The sequence below is a fragment of the Rhinatrema bivittatum genome, chromosome 1, assembly GCF_901001135.1.
Source record: "Rhinatrema bivittatum chromosome 1, aRhiBiv1.1, whole genome shotgun sequence".
NCBI classification, from domain to species: Eukaryota; Metazoa; Chordata; class Amphibia; order Gymnophiona; family Rhinatrematidae; genus Rhinatrema; species Rhinatrema bivittatum.
Window position 1 is genome coordinate 511,757,928 of NC_042615.1, and position 17,038 is coordinate 511,774,965.

At 45.6% G+C, this 17,038-nt stretch overlaps 1 protein-coding gene across 1 annotated transcript in view; it reads right to left on the minus strand.

Annotated features, from left to right (window-relative positions):
• LOC115096704 (mucin-2-like) overlaps window positions 1-17,038 on the minus strand; it is a 76,690-nt gene that overhangs the window by 5,490 nt on the left and 54,162 nt on the right. Inside the window, exons 7-10 of the mRNA XM_029611720.1 lie at window positions 13,718-13,880; window positions 8,186-8,362; window positions 7,658-7,758; window positions 7,037-7,113 (exon numbers count right to left, since the gene is read on the minus strand). Of these exons, the coding sequence (XP_029467580.1) occupies window positions 7,037-7,113; window positions 7,658-7,758; window positions 8,186-8,362; window positions 13,718-13,880 (518 nt within the window). The remainder of the gene's footprint in view (window positions 1-7,036; window positions 7,114-7,657; window positions 7,759-8,185; window positions 8,363-13,717; window positions 13,881-17,038) is intronic.

Below are 17,038 nucleotides of genomic sequence, written 5' to 3' on the forward strand. Positions count from 1 at the left end.
AATTATTACTGGGATCAGTTGGAGATTGGTAGGGAAGGTGAGAAGCAGACACCTCTAATTACTTGTCAGTAACCATCTCACATCTTCTCAGAGCAAAGCATGCAGAATTAATTCAACTCTCAAACGAGCTTTTCCATATACAAAGTGTTGTGTTTGAGGCATTATGGACCCTTGGTCGCAATGGAGATGACTCCGCCCATGGGGAGGACCCCCATGGGGAACCACTGCGATAGGCTGACACAGATAGCAGCCACAGAATGGATAGAGTCTTTATTGTACTGCTGTAATAGATGGTGAAGAGGGAAGGTAAGGCACTGATCCACGAAGTGCCAATATGCCCAACAGACTCAGAAGTATAGTTTCACCCAGATGCTCATGATAGGTAGGAGGCTGCAGTGCGGGTAATGCCGTGGCTGGTGGGTGGAGTTGGAGCGCCGGATCATAGAGGTACTCACAGAATGAAGGCATCTTCGTGATTGTAGAATGGTGAGACCGAAGGTCCGTGGTGCAGGATATGAAGCAGACAGGCCCTCGAGGAGCGAGTACCCAATGGTCCAATATCCTGAAAATGAATAGAAAGAAAAGACCCCTGAGGAGAGGTTGTCTTGGTTAGTGAGGACCCTGAAGGGAAGTTGGAAGCGAGAGACCCACGAGGAGCGGGTGTCTAGACCTTCTGCTGGAGCGAGGCCCTTAGCGTGAAAGTGGCATCTAAGCATACAGCTTAGAGCAGGCAGAGTAGCGAAGTGAAGTCTTTGCTAACTCAAATTGGTAGCGGAAGCGGAGGCAAGATATACCCGGAGGTACTGACGTCATGCGGTGGGGCCACCACCGAGGTTCCCACCATGACGTGTATTTGAGCATCGGAGATGTGCGCACTCGTGCCCTACGAGGCCACGGGAGTGAGCATGGCGGATGGGACTCCCATACTGGTCTGGAAACGCCGAGGCCCTCGGCATTTGGCACCAGAGACAGCCATCTTGCCCAAACAGAGAGAAAGGGGAGAAAAAGAAGTAAGGCAAATCGGTTGCAGCCATCTGTGACCGACGATCGCAACAGTACCCCTCTTCAAAGGGCCACCTCCAAAACCTCTTCCAGGTGGTCTGGGTTTTGGGTGGGTGTGCCAGGTGGAACTGGCATAGCATCTCCTTGTCTGTAATATTGGGCAGTGGTTCCCAGGAGTTTTCCTCTAGGCCATAGTTCTATCAAGAGATGAGGTACTCCCATGTCTTGTCTCTTTTACGTACATCAAGGATGTCATCTACGGCATATTCAATGTCATCTTCTGTGTCCAGGCTGGTAGGCTCTGGATCTCTTCTGGAGAACTCTGAGAGTATCACTGGCTTTATTTATTTATTTATTTATTTATTTATTTATTTATTTATTTATTTATTTAAAAGCTCTTCCATACCGTCGTTAAGTTGGATAACCGTCACAATGGTTTACAGCAAGGCACGATAATGAATAAAGTAAGTGGTATATATTACAATTAATCAAGTGCCATCATAGTGTGGTAACAATTCACTTCAATAAACTATGTGTGTACATTAACCTTGTCTGTAGGGAGCATATTAGATGGAAAGAATTTAACCTTAATGTGCATTTGTTGGTTACAAATAACAATTTCTAGTTTGGTGCATCCTAATCAATCAACTGTTTTTTTCCTTCTCTTTATCTTTATAAAAAGCTTGTTTAAATAGCCAGGTTTTCAGATTGGATTTGAATATTTTGAAGTTTCTCTGCAGCCTTATTTCGAGTGGCATGGTGTTCCATAGCACGGGGCCAGCCAGTGATAGTGCTCTCTCCCTAACTTGCGTGAGGCGTGCTGTTTTGACAGAGGGAACAGTTAGTAGAGCCTTATTAGCAGATCTTAGGTTTCTTTGTGGGACATGTACGCGCAGAGCAGTGTTAAGCCAGTCAGCTTTTTCATCGTGGATTAGTTTATGTATTATGCATAAAGCCTTGTATTGAATTCTTTGTTCAATTGGGAGCCAGTGTAAATCGGCAAGTGTTCCTGTAGTGTGATCATTCTTTTTTTTGCCAGTCAAAACTCTAGCAGCTGAATTTTGTAATATTTGTAGTGGCCGAATTGTGGATTGTGGTAGTCCTAACAGTAGGGAGTTGCAGTAGTCTGTCTTTAGTAGAGATACATGAAATGCATTGTGTATCTTCATTGATGGAGGCAGTTTGAGACTGTATGTTAAATTTCCTAATAGCGAAGGATGGAGCAAGGTCCCACAAAGCGAGGAGCAAATCTTGCAGAAGGGAGCTTGAGTCAGAGGGATTTTGTGCTTAACCAAACCTTGTCTCCAACCTGGAACTGGGGTGCCTTTTGATGATGAGCATCATAGGTCCTCTTTGCCTTTTGTGCTGCTTTAAGAAGGAACTCCTTCGTCTGTCTCCAAAGCTGGGATAATTCTGCTGCGGTACCCTGGGCAGCAGGAGAGGCTACTGAAGTAGCGGAGGTAAAGGTTGTCTCCCGTAGACAAGCTGGAAAGGGGAAGACCCCGTTGAAGACGCAGGATGTGAATTGATGGCAAATTCTGCCCAAGGCAGTAATTGAGCCCAGTTGTTCTGTCTAGAGTTGACCGTTAGACTGAGGATGGTAGGCAGAGGTTAAATCCAAGGCGATGTCAAATTTTTGACATATTGCTCTCCAAAACTTTGCAGTAAATTGCACTCCTCTGTCGGATAGGATATGTTTGGGCATCCCATGAAGACGGAAGATGTGTTTAATGAAGAGTTTTGCTAACTCAGTAGCAGAGGGTAATCCTGGTAATGCTACAAAGTGTGCCATTTTAGAGAAACGGTCGACCGTAACCCATATGGTGTTATTGCCGCTGGATGATGGCAGGTCTACTACGAAATCGGTAGTGATATGGGTCCATGGTTCATCCAGTGATGGTAGATGTTGTAATAAACCCCAAGGTTGCCTGGGTGGTGGTTTTTGCTTGGCACAGACAGCGCAGGAACCCACATACGCTTTCATGTCCTTCTTCATGGTTGGCCACCAATAGTATCTTTGCAACATTGCTAAGGTACAACTCTGTCCAGGATGGCCTGCCAGACAGGAATCGTGTGCCCATTTCAACAGTCTTTTTCTTAAACCTCTGGCCACCACCATCTTCCCAGCAGGTACCATGTGGGTGGCTACGAGAACAACTCTTGCGGGATCGATGATATGATGGGGTTCATCTGGCACGTCCTGTGGTGAGAAGGAGCACAATAGGGCATCAGCCTGGGTGTTCTCTCCTGGACGGTATTTCAGTAGGAAATCGAACCTGTTGAAAAACAGACCATCTTGCTTGACGGTGGTTGAGTCGTTGAGCATGTCGAAGGTACTCTAGATTCTTGTGATCGGTGTATACTACTATTTGGTGTTGTGCACCTTCTAGCCAGGGATGCTACTCTTCAAAAGCCAGTTTGATCCCGAGAAGCTCCTTGTCTCTTATCCCATGGTTTCTCTCAGCAGGCGAGAATCGCCTAGAAAAAAAGGAGCAAGGATGGAGCACATTGGATTCGCTGTACTGACTTAGAACTGCCCCTACACCAACGTCGGATGCGTCAACCTCCATGATGAAAGGACAGTGTGGGTCAGGGTGGCGGAGACAAGGCTTCTTTTGAAAAGCCTCCTTGAGCGTCATGAAGGCTGAGATGGCTTCATGAGACCAATTGGCAGGGTTGGCTCCCTTCTTGGTCATAGCAGTTAGAGGGACTGTCAGTGATGAGTAGTTTTTAATAAAGGATCGGTAGTAATTGGTGAATCCCAAGAAGCGACGCAATGCCTTCAGGCCTTTGGGTTGAGGCCAGTCCTGGATACTTTCAAGTTTCTTGGGATCCATTTGAAAACCGTTCTTTGAAACGATATATCCCAGGAAGGGTACAGCTTCTTTGTGAAATTCGTACTTCTCAAGCTTTGCGTAAAGGTGGTACTCATCAGGCATCTTAGGACTTTCGTAACATCCTCCTGATGACTTTGCAGATCCTGAGAAAAGATCAGTATATCATCAAGATATACTACTATGCATTGATACAGTAAGTCCCATAAGATGTCGTTCATCATATTATGAAAGACTGCAGGTGCGTTACTTAAACCGAAGGGCATGAAGAGGTATTCAAAGTGTCCATCATGGGTGTTAAAAGCAGTCTTCCATTCATCTCCTTCTTGAATACGCACCAAGTTGTAATTTCCTTTTAGGTCCAAGTTGGAGAATATTTTGACCCCTTGGAGTCTATCAAACAGTTCAAATATTAAGGCGAGGGGATACCTATCCTTGATAGTAATCACATTCAGACCCCTGTTGTCGATGCAGGGGTGTAAGTTGCCATCTTTTTTTCCTACAAAAAAGAAGCCTGCACCAGCAAGGGATTTGGAAGGTCTGATAAATTCCTTTTGTAGATTTTCTTGTATGTAGGTAGACATAGCTTTGGTCTCAGCTACAGAAAGAGGGTAGACTCTTCTTTTGCGAGGTTCAGAATTTGGCTTCAGTTTTATGGCACAATCGAACACTCTGTGTAGCAGAAGAATATCAGCTGCTTGCTTAGGAAAACATCCTGAAAGGAGGCGTATTGTGGAGGTAAGTCAGGTAAAGATGGAGTGGTAGGCATGCAGATGAGCAGTGAAACTTCAGCAAGGCACTGACCATGATAGTCTGGTCCCCACCGGGACAGTTCCAAGGTAGCCCAATTAAATTGTGGCATATGGTCTTGATGCCACGCAGGCCCAACACCACCGGCTGCATGGCTTTTTCCAACACTAGAAAAGAAATTGATTCTGAGTGTAGGGCTCCAGTGCACAGGCCAAAGGCCTGGGTGGTCAATGAAACTTCTCCAGGAAGTGGTTCTCCATGGATGGATGACAATAGCAGAGGCTTAGCTATTGGTGTGGTAGGAATCCTCAGATGTTCGACCAAGCGCTTCAGAATAAAATTACCTCCGGCACTGGAGTCAATGAGAGCAAGAGTCTAAAATTCGAGACCTCCGCAAAGCAGAGATACAGGTAAAGGTAATGGAGGAGTAGGAGAGGTGAGGCCCAGGAGAAATCCTCCCACAGATCCTAGGTCCGTCAGTTTCCCAGACAAATGGAACAGGTTTGGACAGCATGACCCGATTGGCTACAGTACATGCACTACCCCATGTGCTTGCAATAACGTCTCTCCTTAGAGGTCAAGTGGCTTCGGCCTAGTTGCATAGGCTCTTCCTCCTCTAGGGATGCAGACGGTAAGCTGGAAGTAATAGGACGGTTAGAAACCTCTGTAGACTTTCGTGGACTCTTAGCCTCTTGAGTATGATGCTAGTTCCATCAGGGACTCAAGGGAATCAGGCAAATCACGAGCCACTAATTTGTCCTTTATGTGAGAGTTGAGACCCTCCATGAATATGGAACGTAAGCATCCAGTGTCCCAATGAAGTTCGGATGCTAGAGTCTTAAATTCAAAAGCAAAGTCTGTAAGTGTCTTGTTACCTTGCTGAAGGTTGAGCGAGGCAGATCCAGTGATGGTCTGGCGAGCCGGGTCATCAAACACAGACTTAAAAAGTTGTAGAAATCCTGGTAGGTCATTCAGAATAGGATCTTCACGTTGCCATAGCGGTGAAGCCCAGGCCAGGGCTTGACCTTCAAGGAACAACAGGATGTAGGTGGTCTTTGAAGCCTCAGTGTGAAAGAGGGTAGGCTGTAATGAAGAATGCATACTGCATTGATTGATGAACCCTCTGCACATCTTGGCTTCACCCATGAAGCATCTAGGTGTAGGATAAAGGCACATTGGTCTTAAGGGTTACCACTGGCAACAGCACTTACTTCACAGGAGGAGCTGAAGAGTTCAGTTGAGCATGTAACTGATTGAAGGCAGTAGCTAGGTTCTCCAAAGACTTTTGTTGTTCTGTAATCTGCTGGGCTAGGCCAGGGATGACCTGCAGGGCTGCGAGCCGAGCCGAGTCCATGGAGTTAGCAATCTGTTGTGTTTGAGGCATTGTGGACCCTTGGTCGCAATGGAGATGACTCCGGCTACGGGGAGGAGCCCCATAGGGAACCACTGCGATAGGCTGACACAGATAGCAGACACAGAATGTATAGAGTCTTTATTGTACTGCTGTAATAGATGGTGAAGCAGGAAGGTAAGGCACTGATCCACAAAGTGCTGATACGCTGAACAGGCTCAGAAGTATAGTCTCACCCAGATGTTCAGGATAGGCAGGAGCCCGCAGTGTGAGTAACGCCATGGCTGGTGTGAGGAGTTGGAGTTCCAGATCATAGAGGTACTCACAGAGTGAAGGCATCTTCCTGATGGTAGAATGGTGGGACTGAAGGTCCGTGGTGCAGGATATGAAGTAGATAGGACCTCGAGGATTGAGTACCCAATGCTTCAATATCCTGGAAATGAATAGAAAAGACCCCAGAGGAACGGTTGTCTTGGTTAGTGAGGATCCTGAAGGGAAGTTGTAAGTGAGAGACCCCCGAGGAGCGGATGTCTAGAGCCTCTGCTGGAGCGAGGCCCTTAGCGTCAAAGTGGCGTCTAAGCATACAGCTTAGAGCAGGCAGAGTAGCGAAGCAAAGTCTTTGCTAACTCAAATTAGTAGCGGAAGCAGAGGCTAGATATACCCAGAAGTACTGACGGCATGCGGTGGGGCTGCCCCCGAGGTTCCCGCCATGACGTGTATTTGAGCATAGGAGATGTGCACCCTCGCGCCTTAGGAGGCCACCGGAGTGAGCATGGAGATGGGACCATCCATGCTGGTCTGGAAACGCTGAGGCACTCAGCACCGGAGACAGCCATCTTGCCCAAAGAGAGAGAAAGGGGAGAAAAAGAGGTAAGGCAGAGCAGTCGCAGCCGTCTGTGACTGATGGACGCAACACAAAGATACACTGATAATTCATTTTAAACCTCAAACTCAACACAGAATTAATTCAACATTATATCAACACTCAGACTACTTTTTCTGTATACAAAGATACCATCAGAATTAAATTAAAACTTCTAATTACACACCAAATTAATTCAACTCTCAAACTATTTTCGTAGCACACAAAGATACATACCTGCAGAGTTGTGTCCACATTTTCAAGACAGGACTTGAAAAGTTCTCTGCTGGAATAGAGGTTGCTGTTTTCTGTCCCTGCAAAAGGAGATTTAAAGGAAAATAAAATAATAGAGATAAAAGACCTATTGATGTATAGCTATTAAACTAGGAATTTGGGACAGAGAGAGGGAGCAGTGCAGTAAATATGTATTTAGATTTAGATGTTTTGCTATTTATTTGCTATTTATTTCTTTATTTCTTTATCACTTATTTAAATTCCTAAGTGGTTCACAGTGACACATTCACATTAAATTAACATAAAACATAAAATGAATATTGGCTCAAAAAACAAAACATAAAAATCAAGAAAACAAAACATAATTAAACCTCTGCAATACAAGCCTTATCTTTTGACTCAGTTAATTATCAGAGATTGATATGAATTTTAGGCAAATACTTGTGAGTTTGTACATTTCTTATATTTATTGTATATTATTGCCTTTGTATTTGTTGTATACTGTTATTTTATTGTATATCACTTTGGAATCTTTTTGGGAAGGTGATAAATAAATGAATATGAGAGTCTGGTGATCTATTCTCTCTGGAGAATGAAGGACAGATTGGAATGGATGGACCTTACCTTCCCATAAAGCTGATTCTGGATTTATGTAGCTAAAATGCTGTGGGGATGTCCACTCATGGTCTTCTTCCAACCAGTTCTTATCATCTGCTAATTTTTTCCTACAAACATCCACAGAATACACTGTTAATCACTTGAATCAGAAGTTTAATTTTCTGTGACAAATATTAAATTTAATAATTTTTTTTCCTAAAAATTAGCTCATTGCAATCCATTCAGTTCCCTAGAAGAGTTCATCATGTAGTCATCATAAAATGATATATCAGGTTGGATTTAATTTTGGGGAAAGGGGTAATTGGTAGAAATCACATGCTGCAAACTTCTCCACTGCAATCACCTTTTCTGCAGTGATGGTTTGATCAAATTAGAACCAGCTAAACTCAATTCAGCAAAATCCATTCCAAAAGGATATTCTGCATAAAATCAGTATTAATCATGGCAACACCACTATTGCCACTTGTTAGAGAAATAAGAATGAAAAATCCTTTCTAAGTATTTGAGTAAATATTCATCAAAAATTTGACCTACTGAGAATGGATTATGAATTTGTGAGCCCTCCTTGACGGCCAGAACATGAAAGTGGTGATGGCGATGATGATGATGAGCACTAACACAGCTGTTGTAATGCCTCCAATCAGCCCAGGCTTGTGGAGCCTCGAGTCACATTGCTGTCCAAAGTAGAGGTACATGTCTGAATTAGGACACCTGTGGAGAAGATATCAAGTCAGAAGAGCTTTAGGAAAAACCTGAAAAACACATAGGTGTGGCAATTCTGATCTGGCCTCCAGTAAAGACCAGGCTCAAATCTGTGTTGAGCTAGTCTAACCTAAGCTGTCATCCATTCCTATAATGAGAACTTCCACTTTTTTAATGAGGGGTGTCTATAGATATGATGCGTGCACCTTCCACTTTTCAGTGGTTGGTGCCCATTAGAAGACTAGTACAGGCAGCAACTCAGAGATCAGTAAACAAGCTAACCTGAATCCACTTCCACTCATGCCTTAGAAAACATTTATGAAGTTGACATTGAAAAGGTTTTGTCCATAGCCCCAGGACTGGTGGGGGGGGGGGGGGTGCAAGGGGGCAGCTGCCCCGGGTGTCAATAGCAAGGATGCTTTTACCTATGGGCGTGAGCACACAAGGCTATGTCCTGATGTCTTTATTGGCCAGTGCCCAAAATGTAACGCAGCAGAGATCAGCCCTCTCCTTCCTACTCTAGCCCCTCCCAGGCAGCATACAAGGAACTGGATGGATATGAACCTAGATTAAATAGAGTACAGTGCAAAGCAAAGAAGGATCCTCCCTAATCCAAGCCCCCTCCCTCTCTTGGTCCCCCTCTCCTCCAATCTGCAGGGAACAGAAAGAGGAAGGGGGCGGGAAATGGAGAGGATAACAGAACAAAGAAGAATTCAGTTTTTATCTGCGTATTTCTATTTCTAATTTGTGATTCCCCTATTCTGTATTTGGTGAGCATCTGTGGGAGATGGAGATGAACTATTCTCCTAGCATGTAGGTTCTGTGTAGGGATCTGTATAGGTCCGTCTTGTTCTTTTTCCCACTAGAAGATGTATTGGTGTTTTAGGCCCAGGTGGAATATTTACAGTGTTTCCTTTTCATGCAAGGTTGTTTCTGTTTGAGCTCTGGGAGTTATTGCTGTGTTGGTATGGCAGGCGTTCTATATAGGTTCTGAGTGACTTTTTGTAGAATTTGTGTGTTACTTCACAAAGTACCAGATAATTGGGTGACTTTGTGTCACTGTAACTCAAGTGAGAACATAATTTGAATGTTTCCTATTTTGAGTAGTAAAGGGAAAAAATTCTAGTTCAGCCCAGCCAGCCACAGAGATTAACTTTAACCAATATAGTATGTATACCTTTTAGAGGTCCATATTCAAATGCATTTGAAGTTATCCAGCAAAATTAAAATTTGGCCAATTACTTGGCTAAATTCTAGATGGCTATTTGTCCAGCAAGAATTTGACCTGATAAGTGAGAGGCGTTCCGGGGAGATACAAAGTTAGCCAGATAAGTTATCTTCCTAACTCCGATATTCAGATTTATTTATTTATCTGGCTAACTCTGGTCATCCTGCCTAGCTGTCCTAAAGTTGGCCAGATAAACTTATCCTGCTAACTTTAAGATAGCTGGGTGTATTCAGTCACGCAGCTACGCAACTGAATATTCAGCACTACTTAGGGGGATTCATTTAGCCAGCTAATTAGCAGAACCTCACAGCAGCTGAATATAAATTTCTTGATAAATTTAGGTATTCCTTGGGATCTTTTTTTTTACAGTCTTTTTCCAGTAATCAACAGACACTGTGACATGATTTCTTAATCATATATTTTGCAAAACAAAATACATTATTTAAAAGTATGATGACCTGTTATGTGATTTTACAGGATTCTTCTGGGAACGATTGCGGTGGGGACTTGCAGAGTTTAATTATAAACACGCAGGAAGAGCCTTTGAGCCTGAAAATTAATTGAGGAGGATGTGCAAGGCTGAAGGACCTAGGGAAGTGGTTACCTAATCTGTTCTGGGGGACATCCTCAGTCATAAGAACATAAGAAATTGCCATGCTGGGTCAGACCAAAGGTCCATCAAGCCCAGCATTCTGTTTCCAACAGAGGCCAAACCAGGTCACAAGAACCTAGCAATTACCCAAACAATAAGAAGATCCCATGCTACTGATGCAATTAATAGCAGTGGCTATTCCCTTTGGGGCGGATTTTAAGAGCCCTGCTCGCCTAAATCCGCCTAAATCCGCCCTGCGCGCCGGTGCGCCTATTTTACATAGGCCTACCGGCGCGCGCAGAGCCCCGGGACTCGCGTAAGTCCCGGGGTTTTCTGAGGGGGCGTGTGGGGGGCGGGCCCGTTCCGCGCGGTGTTTTCGGGGCGTTTCGGTTCGGGCCCGGGGGCGTGGTTACGGCCCGGGTCGGTCCGGGGGCGTGGTCGCGCCCTCCGGACCCGCCCCCAGGTTGCGTCCCAGCGCGCTAGCGGCCCGCTGGCGCGCGGGGATTTACGTCTCCCTCCGGGAGGCGTAAATCCCCCGACAAAGGTAAGGGGGGGTTTAGACAGGGCCGGGCGGGTGGGTTAGGTAGGGGAAGGGAGGGGAAGGTGAGGGGAGGGAACGGGGGTAGGCTGCGCGGCTCAGCGCGCGCCGGCTATACGGAATCGATAGCCTTGCGCGCGCCGATCCAGGATTTTAGCGGATACGCGCGGCTACGCGCGTATCTACTAAAATCCCGCGTACTTTTGCTTGCGCCTGATGCGCCAGCAAAAGTACGCCAAATCGCGTGGTTTGAAAATCTACCCCTAAGTAAACTTGATTAATAGCAGCTAATGGACTTCTCCTCCAAGAACTTATCCAAACCTCTTTTGAACCCAGCTACACTAACTGCACTAACCACATCCTCTGGCAACAAATTCCAGAGCTTTATTGTGCATTGAGTGAAAAAGAATTTTCTCTGATTAGTCTTAAATGTGCTTCTTGCTAACTTCATGGAGTGCCCCCTAGTCCTTCTATTATTCGAAAGTGTAAATAACCGAGTCACATCTACTCGTTCAAGACTCTACTCGGTCACACATGATCTTAAAGACCTCTTATCATATCCCCCCTCAGCCGTCTCTTCTCCAAGCTGAACAGCCCTAACCTCTTCAGCCTTTCCTCATAGGGGAGCTGCTCCATCCCCTAATCATTTTGGTTTCCCTTCTCTGTATCTTCTCCATCGCAACTATATCTTTTTTGAGATGCGGTGACCAGATTTCTACACAGTATTCAAGGTGTGGTCTCATCATGGAGTGATACAGAGGCATTATGACATTTTCCGTTTTATTCACCATTCCCTTTCTAATAATTCCCAACATTCTGTTTGCTTTTTTGACTGCTGCAGCACACTGAGCCGACGATTTTAAAGTATTATCCAAATATCCACTATGATGTCTAGATCTTTTTCCTGGGTGGTAGCTCCTAATATGGAACCTAACCTTACTACAGCAAGAATTGTTTCAGTATACTGCAATGAATAAACACGTGTAGGAGAAAGCTAGGGGCTGCCTCTTAGCTCACTGACCCTGTGTTGATTTTAAGTTTCTTCACCTCTTGCTGCTGCCACTGCAGAAAGATCTCCAGCATTGCAGCCCTGAGGAGCAGAGGAGAGAGGAGAGACAGAAATAGGGAGAGGAGAGGGTGCTGCCACTTGGCAGGCGTAAAGAGGGGAGCCAAAAAGGGAGTGCTGCTGTGCAGTAGGTTATGGAGGGGGCAAAAAGAGAGAAGGGGCTGCTGTTGCTGGGCAGGGAGTGGGTGGAAGAGAGGGGACTCCCGCTGCTGGGCAGGGGTTGGGCGAGGATGAAAAGGGGATGCAAAACAAGTAGTGGGTGGGAAAAAGGAAGACCTTAGGCAGGTGGTGGTGGTGGTGGTTGGGGGGGGGGGAATGCAGGGCAAGGAGTGGGGAGAGAAAGAAGGGGACTCGGGGCACAGAATGGAGTGGGGTAGAGGGGATACAGGGAAAGCAGGGGAGGGGAAGAGAAAGGATTGGTGGGCATGGGGTGTGGGAAGAGAAAGAGCTGATGCTGGGTAGGAGGGGTCGAATTACTGAAGCTGCCACCACTATAAGGATAGTTGTGCCTTTGTTGATAAAGGGGAAAGTGCTGTATCAGAGCAGGCACTGTTAAATGAAAGGGGGGGGGGGGGGCATAATTCTGTATTGCGGCCCCGGGAACAGAGAAAACTGGTTCCATTTCTGTTTTTGTCCACCTAACTTTAGCAAGCTGGACAAACCCCAAGACTTCAATTTCCTGCCCCACTGTCTGGCAGAATTGTATCTGGGTAACATTTTGCCCAGGTAAAATTTAGCTGAGTAAAAAGAAGAGTAGTGGGGGGGGGGGGGGTGTCCTAAATTTATTTGGGTAGTGCTGATATTCAGCATTGTCTGGAAAAATTTAGGTGGTTAATTCTGGTTAGCTAAATCACAGTCCTAAAGTTACCTGGGTGAGTATATTCAGGTAAGTCCTGCTGAATAATATCCCGGCTGTTGTTGCCTGGGTAACTTTCTGCTTGCTTCTTCACTCAATGTAAATCTCTAACAGGCCGATGCAATATCATGCTCGTAAAAAATGTGTGTCTAAACTGGGTGCACATTTTTGAATGCGCACATCCACCTCTGCTGAACACTTGATGCAACAGGCAAATGAGCTGCTGCGCTAAAAGGGACACGCAATGGATAATTTGTGCGGCCCTAGTGCTCTGCATTGAATGCCCAGGAGACGAAGCTGTGCACCCGCAACAGCCTGGCCAGAGCTCCCTCCCCACCCTGGCAGGGCTGTTTCCGATTGCAGTGAAAGGACCAATCTCCTTTCAGGACATCATTCTGAAAGGGGATTGGTCCTTTCACTGTCATGTGACCGTGAATGGACCAATCGGCACTGTGATGGAGTAACTAAATGCATTTTTAATCGTCGGCACCTTCCCTCCGCAGCAGAGCCGCCTGGGCAAGTGCCCCTGGAGCCCGCTAGCCTGGCCAGCTGGAGGGTAGCGCTCACCTCTCGGTTTGAGCGGCAGCTGAGCTGTCTTCCCCGCCAGACAGCACGCCCAGAAATTCTCTTTTTGTCAAGACTTGCATGATGCTGCTTTCTTTGCTTCCTCCTACTTATTATCACATCGATACTAACAGAAGAAACCACAGAAAGCAGGATTTTTGTTTTGTGTGGTTGAGCCCTTGAGCGTGGCATGCCTTAACGCCAGCTCCCGGGCTGGTGCTAAACTTTGTATGTTACAACGGGCGCGTTGGCTGCGTGGGAATTTTTTAAATCGCGGGGTAATAGCTAATAGCCTCATCTACATGGAATTTACATGTGATGAACACTGTTAGCTACACGCTGGTTTGGACGGCGTTAACCCCCATATTGCATCAGGAATTATTTTAGCGCATCCAAAATGCTCATCCAATTGTGTGTTAAGCGGTGCGCTAGCCCGAGGGCACAGTATTGCATCGGCCTGTAAGTGCGGTGTCTGAGTCTCGGAGACTTTGAACTCTCCACTTCGGGTTCCCAAACTTACCAACATGTGGGTCCTTGAGTCATTACACTGCAGGTCCCATAGTTGCAGTTCATCTTCCCTTCAATCCCTGCAGTGCAGTTGGTCACACAGAACAGTCCACTTGTGTTTCGGTAAGGGAAATAGTATTGGGCAAATTCACTGGATATGATATTACTACATGTTCCTGTGGAGGAAGAAGTAAAAGACTGAAACTATTTGTACTTGTAGAATATAAATTTTGGTACTATAGTTACAGTTGTTCATATCAGCCTAAGAATAGTTACAGAAAATGTGGCACTCAAAGGAAATGGTCACCCTTTAATCAGTTAATTTTTCTTCATAAACTTCAGTGGCATCACCCTCTTAAATATCTCTCCCCTACATTGTTTACTTCTTGAGATTTCAGTGGTATTACTGTTCTAAATATCTTTTCCACATGTTGTCAACCAGCATAGACTTTAATGGCATCATCCTCTCATAGAAAAAAAGATAGAATAAAATAGCAGATAAAGACCCTAAAGTCCAACTATTCTGCCCATTTACCTTTCTGTCTGCAATACCTCAGAAGCCACCCTACCTCTGACTTTCTAATAACTAAGAATGCTCTATAATTTATGTTTTCTTGAGTCTGTTACTGTTTTTTGACCCCCATCCCCTCACGTCCCTTACCTGGGAGGCTGCTCCATTTGTCCACCACCTCGTCTGTTAATAAATGTTCTGTTGCTCCTTAATCTAGTCCCTCCCCACCCACCCCCACCCCCCTGGAGCCTCAGATTGTGCCACCCCCACCCCCACCCCCGTTCCAAAATGACCTTTCCACTGAAAAATACTTATATTATTTTCTTTATGGTATATAACATCTAGTACTGTGCCCATTTCTGGGAGCAATACTTCCAAAAGAATATAGTAGAGGCACCCAGAGGGATGCTATTAAAATGGTAATTGGTTCTATTCTCCCGTTACTGCCTGTAAGTAAAGTTTGTGGCCTGCATGCCCCGGACCTGCGCTTCCCTTCCCTTCCCTCCCTCAAATCAGACCTCAGTTGTCTCCTTGGTAGCCTCTGCCTACCAGTGTCCTCGGAGCTTGGCTCTCCTTTCCCCCTCCGCTTTGACTGCTCCTCCCAGGATTTGGCAGGGTAACTGATTTCTGCAGCTGTGACGCTGGCAGGAATGCTAATGCACTTCAGTTTTCCTGTGGCTATGTGTGTCCGACCTTGACCTCATTGTTCTACGTAAAATCCTGTGCGGCCACCAGCTAGGCAGTGCTGATGCAGTCACATCTCACCTGCCTGCAAGCTGCTACTCGGTGCCTCCACCTCCTTCCCTGTCCACTAAGGCCGGTGTGAGTGGAGCTGCTGGCCCAGCCCTCAAAAGTAAAGTTGCTGTTTCCTGCACCCGGCTCTGCAAAAGAAAGGTGCGTACCTCTCTGTGCTGCTGGCTGCTGCTATGCTCAGTGCCTGCCTTCCTCCCTTCACCATCTCAGCTCTGCAAAGAAAAGTTGTGTGTGTATGTGACAGAGAGAGTGTATGTGAGTGTGGGAGTGGGAGCATGTGTGATGGAGGGTGTGAGTGGGTGGGAGCATGTGTGACAGAAAGAGAGTATGTGTGTGATGTGTACTGTGTTTGTGTGAGAGAAAGAGAAGATGAAAGTTTGTGGCTCTCCCCCTCAGTCTACAACAATCTCAGGAGGACAGGTATGGAAGGCAGGTAATTGTTTTATCTTTATTAATTTGGGTGTTTGATGTGCCTGCTATTTTGAAATATATTAATCCTGCTTGGGAAATTTTTAAAAATTTGTACATGAGTTTTTAATTATTGGATATTCTATTTGTCAGCTGTTTTAAAATACTTATTGGGCCAGATTTTCTAATCTACGCCCGATTTTATAACATGCACGCGCAGCCACACACATGTCATAAAATCCGGGGGTGGCGCACGCAAGGGAATGCACCTCGGCCTTGGAGGAAACTTTCCTTTTGCCCCCCCCCCCCGCACCTTCCCCTCCCTTCTCCTATCTAACCCGACCCCCAGCCCTACCTAAATCCCTCCCCTACTTTATTATTTAAGTTGCGTCTGCCTCTGGGCAGGCATAGGTTGCGCGCGCCGGCTAAGTGCCGGCGCACAATTCCCCAGCTTAGCAGGCTTTCGGAGGCCTCTGGCCACGCCCCCGCTCCGGACCACCCAGCCTCGCCCCTTTTTTCAAGCCCCGGGACATTAACGTGTCCCGGGGCTTGTGCACGTTGCCGAGCCTATGCAAAATAGGCTCGGCACGCCCAGGAGCGGGTTTTCGGGGTTACGCACGTAACTCTTTGAAAATCCGCCTCTTATTCTTTTTATTAGTAGGTTTTACTGTTATAGATGATATATATTTCTTGATTTTATTATTTGAAGTTTTATGAGAAAATGGTAACGCTTCTGTTTTTCCATTGTTGCATTGCATGTGGGGTCTGGCTTCCTGTGTTTTCCAGTTCAGATTGTGTCTGTATGTTTCTATTTATACTTTATATTCTTTTTCTTAAGAACATAAGAAATTGCCATACTGGGTCAGACCAAGGGTCCATCATGCCCAGTATCCTGTTTCCACCGGTGGCCAATCCAAGTACCTGGCAAGTACCCAAACATTAAATAAATCTCAAGCTAATATTGCTTATTAATTAATAGCAGTTTATGGATTTTTCCTCTAGGATCTTATCCAAACCTTTTTAAAACCCAGCTTCACTAACTGCTGTATCCACATCCTCTGGCAATAAATTCCATAGCTTAACTATGCGCTGAGTGAAAAATAATTTTTGATTTGTTTGAAATGAGCTACTTGTAAACTTCATGTAGTTCCCCCTAGTCCTTCTGTTATCTGAGAGAGTAAATAACCGATTTACATTAACTTTTTCAAGTCCTTTCATAATTTTGTAGACATATATCATATCCCTCCTCAGTCATCTCTTCTCCAAACTGAACAGTCCTAACTTCCTTAGCCTTAGGACAGCCGATCCATGCCTCTTATCATTTGGTCGCCCTTCTCTACACTTTCTCCAGTGCAACTATATCTTTTCTGAGATGCCTCTCTCACTAGTCTCCATGCCAACCTGTCTCTCTCCCACCTGTCACCTGTATTTGGTGAGGGTCTGTCTGTGTTCTGCATGCGTGACGGAAGAGAAGTATTCTGCTAGCATGCAGTTTCTGTGTAGGGATTTATAGCAGTTTAGCTTGTTCTGTTTTACTAAAAGGAGGTGTATTAATGTTTTAGGGTCTGGTGTAATATTTGCAGTGTTGCCTTTTCATAGGTAAGGTTGTTACTATTTGAGTGCTGACAGTTAGTGCTGTTTTGCTATGGGAGGTTTATTGTA